Source organism: Cynara cardunculus (assembly GCF_001531365.2).
Source record: "Cynara cardunculus var. scolymus isolate 2C chromosome LG 2, CcrdV1, whole genome shotgun sequence".
Taxonomy (NCBI): domain Eukaryota; kingdom Viridiplantae; phylum Streptophyta; class Magnoliopsida; order Asterales; family Asteraceae; genus Cynara; species Cynara cardunculus.
This window is the reverse complement of record NC_037529.1, coordinates 13,578,827-13,585,834: the sequence shown is the minus strand read 5'-3', so window position 1 is coordinate 13,585,834 and position 7,008 is coordinate 13,578,827. Positions and strand designations below refer to the sequence as shown.

Below are 7,008 nucleotides of genomic sequence, written 5' to 3'. Positions count from 1 at the left end.
CTGGTGGGGGTGGTGAAGGTGGAGGTGGGGGAGGTGAGTAAACTGGTGGTGGAGGTGGGGGAGAGGAATAAACGGGTGGTGGAGGTGATGGTGGAGGCGGCGGAGGAGGTGGTGATGGGGGTGGGGGAGGTGGTGGAGGTGGAGGCAAGGGGGGAACGAATGAAGCACAATTAAATGCACTACAATGTATCCTCTTAGACCCAAACGTCTTGCACTGCTTATCAGACCTTTGTACCGGCCTCGCCGGCAAACAATTTCTCCGATCATCAAACGCCTCCAAATTCAAACACACAGGCGGTTCACCGGTGAAGAAATTATCGGAATAAGTAAAATTCTCCAACCTCGGCAACCTACAAATACTCTCCGGTATACTTCCGGACAAGAAATTATGAGCCACATTCAACTGCTCCAAACTCACCATGCCGGATATACTCTCCGGCAACGGCCCCATTAACTGATTAAAGCTCACGTCAAACACCGTCACTTGATTCAACAAACCAATTTCTTCCGGCACACATGACCTCAATCCATTGTTCATCATGATAATTTCATTCAAGGTATCCGACATGTTCCCGATACTTGCCGGAAGACAACCGTGAAACCGATTGTTCCCTAAAACAATCACCGACACCGGCGAATTGCCAAAATTATCCGGCAATTCAAAGACGAACCGGTTATGATTTATAAAAACGGCGTCCAAGTCCTTATCGAATAGTTCTTTAGGAACACCACCTTCAAACTCATTGAACCGGAGATCTAAAAACCTTAATTTCGGTAATTTAAGAACAACGTAAGGGAATTTTCCGGCGAACCTGTTGTTGCTGAGATCGAGTTCGAAGAGTATCTTCAAGTGACGAAACTTCTTCGGAACAGTTCCACAGAATCGATTCGAATTAATATGAAACAATGCAAGATCCTCAAGCAACCCAAGCTCCTCCGGCAAGTACCCAGCGATGTCGCCGTGATTAAGGTCAATTCCGGCGACGGTTCTCTCAGAGCTATTATCAGGAGCGGGAGCACAGAATACACCCGTGTAGTCGCAGACAGCGGATCCCACCCAGTCAACGGTGAGATTTTGTGGATCTGAGAGTATAGCCTGCTTCCAAGCTTGCAAAGCAACGTAGGCATTTCTCAACCTAGGGTTTTCAAAGACAAGCGAGGCGTCGACACTTACATTCTCGCCTCTGTCACCAAACTCATCCCGGTAGTACAGAAGCTGCCGGCGACGAATGTAAATGACCTGATCGTCGGTGAGTGGTCCGGAAAAGCAAAAAACAGAAGCAGTGGAGACGGAAAGCAGCAGCAGCAGGAGAAGGGTTTTAATGTTCTTCATCTGAAGAAACCAGACATCTAAATCAATGGGTGGAATGATGAGAGAGAAAAATGGAGGACGGAGGGTTTTTCTAGGGATTTTGGGAGTTGGTGTGAACGGAGAATGAGGACAGCTAAATCACAGCTCAGATTTTCTCTCTCTAAACAATGACCCTCCGAACGTGAATTTATACTCATTGAATACGACGGAGCGTCGGAGGCCGGCGGAACTCCGGTACCAAGTCATCAATATTCCTTCCTCCCCTCCCCCGTATCAATGACAAAAAGACAAGCAATATTCTCTTATTCACATTTTTTTATTATTAATTTCTATAATTTAATTTAAACCTATCTATAAATCACGTCTGATACGAGGATCGATGAGATGCATATATCTCATTTTAATATGCATTTAAAGGTGAAGATCTCTTTTTACGCTTTTGACATTAACTCTCTTTTCTCATTTGAACACAATCCCTCGGAAATAAATCACTATTTCTTCAACAAAAAGATTTTCAGTATCAAAATACATTGATCGTTAAAGTCGACTTAACAATTATAGAAGGGTATCTTCAACAGATTTTTTTATATTTCTTTAAAATAAATGACATTTAATTTAAAAATAGATTTTTTTTTATCATTTTGAAGATTAAAAGCAATGATTATTGTATTAGAATATATAAAACAAAATTTAAAATAATTTAATATTTAAAAGTATAAATGGGGGGAAGTTAGAGTTTACATAACTTTACATATTTGTCAGCTTGTGTTTGTTCCATGAGAATGAGAGAGACAAGTTCAAATAGCCGGTCAAAAGTCAAACACAAAAAACTTTGCCCCATTTAATTAAATTATAACAAATAAATTAAATTTAGTAAAATATAAAATTGTATTAATGAAAATCTTGGAAATATTTTTAATTTGATTTTAATTTTTAGTTATGTATAAAAAAATTCAATTGGAGATGTTGGTATTAAAAAATATTTTATTAAATTATTAGTTTATGATTAAAAATTCAAACTTTTAACATAAAATAATATTTTGTTTAGAAGAAAGTGAAAATTACTTTTTACTTGAAAACTCCGTCGCCGTGATAGAAACAAGGTGAGATTTTGGTCTTGTATTATTTTATAAAATTATTTAAATTAACTTTTTATGAATTCTAGTAAAATTCTGTAAATTCTATACAAGTGTTTTAATATTATTATAAAAAAAATCTAATAAAATCTCGTAAAATATTAATTATATCTCATGAGAATAGAAAATAATTTTCTATATATTATATTAAATATTTAAATTATATAATTAATATTATAATCTTTAAAATAAGAAGTTGTTAGAAATGAAACGTAAATTTGTTTTTGTAGAGAGAAAATAGATGGCAGCTATAATTTGTATTTTTTAGAAATTAGATCAAGTAATTAAATATACTTTTATATCTTTCATTATTAATATTATTTTGGGATAAAAGATTTATTACCATACAACTAATAATCTTGTATTTTCGTATAATTGTAATTAAATCAATTAAGACAAAGGTTTATTTTAAATCTATACTTACTATATTATAAAGCATTTGACAAAAAAATTAAAAATCATTTTTAAGGGCAACTCCAACCTTCAAAAAAAAAAAACACCAAATAGGTGAGCCCATAAACAAAAAAAAAACTCAACTCCAACCTTTTGCCGTCCATCTCTTCCACGGCAAATTTGCCGTTCATTTTCTTCCTCCGACAAAACTTTGGTGTATTTGGCGTGCAATTGGATCCAAAAGAACGGCAAAACCCTAGTTTTACCGTTCGATTGAAGTTGCTCTTATGCATAAAGTACTGCTTGTTGATGCATATTACTTAAATTTTCGAGATTACAAGTAATTTTGCGTAAGTACAACTTATTAAATCTCATTTTTTGAATTCGTGTAACTAACTGCAGATAAACATAATCAAATACAGGCTAAATATCTCATATTAAATATAAAAAATCTAAATTAAAATTAGGATAATCATTGAGTTCTAAAACAATACTTAATTACTATCTTTTAAAAAATTATATTATCAAACCTAAATTAAATTACTTCGTTACGTAAAATTAAATTATAATAAAAATTTGAATTAAAGAAATTGCACAAAACAAAAAAAATTTAAATAGTTAATTTGATATTAACATCTATATACTCTTTTTAAAATATTATGATGTTTAGAATTTATATTTTATTCAAATATAAAAACATTATCGTTTTCTCAAAACCATATAAAACCGTATTGTATCAATATAAATAAAGAATAAAAAAACATTTAATTGAGATAAGTTTTGATGTATTGCATGAATACCCTTCTAGTTAATTAAAAAACTCTGAACAGTTTAAGAATAAAAATACTAATTTATTTTCATGTTTATAAATAATTTATGTTATGTATCTTCTTTTAATTTAAAACAAACAAAAATAATGAAATAAAATGATAACAAAATATCATGTGATTCATTCTTTTCTTTTTTTCTCTTTAAATAAGCAGTAAATATATTATCTTAATCATTTTAGTTCTAAAATGAAAAAGAACAAGTTTTATCCTTCTAATAATATTTAATTAACACATTTTAAACTAATAATAATAAGAAATTATTACAAAAGGTAAAATGAAAAAAAATAACATTTATTCTTTTAAAATACTATTTTAAGACTAACTATGACAAAAAAAAAATGAATATATAATTTGAAAGGAATAAAATATTAAAAAATTAATCAAAAATAATTGTTAGCTATTTTCCTTCGAAAATTATGAAAATAGCCATAGGTTCACAATTGCAAAACCAAATATGTAAATTAGTTAATAGGTTCGTAAAATTATCCAAGGAGAAATAAAAATTCTTTTGTGATCACGAAGGTTCAAATATGATAACTCCAAACTATTTGCAAAATATGTGGTCGTTCTGGGATTAGTCAGCTCGCATAACGGATTAGATATCCAGGTTAATAAAAAAAATATGACTGTCTTTTTTTAAATTTACATATTTGATTCTTGTAATTTTGAACCTAGTTAAAAAACTTCATTTTTTTCCGACACTTTAACTCCTTTATAAATTACGGGCTATGACTATTTTTATAATTTGGTTAAAAAAAATATATTTAAAATCTTTATTTTATGAAAAGCAGGTCTAAATAAAAATGGTTGGATGGGACCCTGACGTGTCATGTCATGCTCGGTTGTATCGTCGGCGGCTTAGAATAATCACAGATGACGCGTTTCCTTTGACTTGTACTTTAGCCTCATCCACTTGTACATTCCTAAACTCACTCTTCTCCTATTTTTAGATCATCTATTTTAATATTTATTTCAACCATTATCATTTTAGCATATTTTGTGGTCCAATAATATTACACCGTATTTATATTTATACCATATTATAAAATATTTGACAAAAATTCTTAAAAATTATTTTTATGCATGAAATATTATTTATTGATGTATATTATTTAAAATTTAATATTACAAGTAAATTGTATGTAGATACAACTTATTAAAGCTTCATTTTTGAATTCGTATAATTAATTGCAAATAAACATAATCAAATATAAGATAAATATCTCATTTTAAATAATAAAAAATTTAAAGTATAATTATGATAATCATTGAATTCTAACAGAATTATTATCTTTATAAAAATTATATTATTAAGTCAAAAAAAAATTATTTCGTTATCAGACTTAAATTAAATTATAATAAAAAGTTGAATTAAAGGAAATTGTATACAAAGAAAAAGAAAATTTTTAAATAGTTAATTTTATATTAATATCAATATTTTTTTTAAAATTTATCTTTATTCAAAAGTAAAAATAATATATTTCTCAAAATAAAGATGTATCTTGCTACATTGTACGAGTGTTTTTGTAGTTTTTATTAATATTTCATATTAATTTATTAATATTGAAATGGCAAACTATTTATTAGTACTACAAGGTCTCTTTTTTTTTAAACACCCCGAAACAGAAACTTATTTGGTCAAGATAGCAATTGATACGTGTAAATCAATACTTCTTCCCTCCATAAATACAAAAATTAATTTTAGCAAATGATTTAACAAAACCAATTTACTAATAATAGGATGTCTCAAAATATTTTAAATAATGAGTTTTTAGAAAAATTGAAAATAAAAAAACGAGTAAATTACAGTAATCGTCCTTATTGTTTTGACAAACTCTATCAGTCGTCACCTCAGATTTAGAAATTATACGAGACCCCTATCTTGGGAATTTTTACATTATTATTATAGAAATGACCTAAATACTCTCGAACGTCAGGGGAGGAATGGATTCGATTGGTTTTTTATATTTTAAATGATGTAATTGCTTTTATAATAGAATTAAGAAATAAAATGACCAAAATATCCTTCATTAATGAAGCTTAGGGGGAGAGATGATTTATGTAAGTAAAAGTAAATGAGGAAGGGGTATTTTTGTAATTTGGAAAAGTGGAGTGTGAAAATGATATGGAATATTGGTTGTAAATTGTAATAAATTAGTTATGGAGAAGTTGATGGTACGTGGACAAATATGACAGCTTGGCAAGTGACGTGCCGCATAAGCACCTCCGTCCTTGTCATCCTTCGAGAACCCACGGCTTCATTTCTCAATTTCATTTTATAAAATGAAAAATATTATTATTTTATAAAATACTAAAGATGTTGAGTTTATTTAATAGATGATATTTTATATATTAAAATAATTTAATCCAATTTGCTTGTTATATTTTATTAATTAAAAAGAAGACGACTTGGAAGGAACATGGAAATAGAAGCAAATATATGAATAGGATGAAATGCGACAGCTTGGCATGACGTTCTTCACTCGTATATCGTTTACAATAGTCGACTTAGGGATGTTTGGAATTATTTATAAAAATATAACTTATTTCGGTGTGACACCAGTAATAAGCATTTTTGAGTGTTTTGATAAACAACTTATACCGGTAATAAGAAATTTTTAAAAAAGTTAAATCGTTTTATAATAAGTTGATAAACACTTTTGTAGAAAAACATAAGTTGTTTCAAATAAACAATCGCAAACACCTTCTTATCGTTTTTATTACATCAGTTTTTAATTAAATTTTCTTTAAAAATCTATTTTAATATAAAAACTTTAATATTTAATATTTATACTCATCCAAGTTGTTTATAAAAATCCCTCTTCTAAATCATTATTTATTTGTGTTATTTATAAATTATTACAAGATATTTATATTTTTTTAATCATTTTAACAAAAACTTTATAATAATTATTTTGTTATAAAAAGTAGAGTAAATTACGAATTTGGTACATGAGGTTATGGAATTAGTTTTTTTTTTTTTTTTCCATTTAGTACAATAAAACCCTCCACCAATGCAATTTTTATCTTCAAACTAATAGTCATCCAACTTGTCTGTTAACTATGAGGATAAATTGGTCTTTTAGCATTCTTTTTCTTTATTTTACATTTTTTCAGATTACATGGATCAAATCGGGATTGCCATTTACCATTTTTTTATGATTCTTAATTGTTTTTAAATTATATGAATGACTTGAACGTAGTTATGAATTATTTATATATGTATATAGGAAAGGGGTCAAATACAAACCAAGTCATTTGAACAAACCTTATTCAATCAATCATAATTTTATTTTTTTCATTTGTTTTTATTATGAGGGTTGATTAGTCATTTTTA

At 28.6% G+C, this 7,008-nt stretch overlaps 1 protein-coding gene across 1 annotated transcript in view; it reads right to left on the bottom strand.

Annotated features, from left to right (window-relative positions):
- LOC112507282 (leucine-rich repeat extensin-like protein 3) overlaps positions 1-1,599 on the bottom strand; it is a 2,851-nt gene extending 1,252 nt beyond the window's left edge. Inside the window, exon 1 of the mRNA XM_025111798.1 lies at positions 6-1,599. Within this exon, the coding sequence (XP_024967566.1) occupies positions 6-1,333 (1,328 nt within the window). The 5' untranslated portion in view covers positions 1,334-1,599. The remainder of the gene's footprint in view (positions 1-5) is intronic.
- Between the last annotated feature and the right edge of the window lie 5,409 nt (positions 1,600-7,008).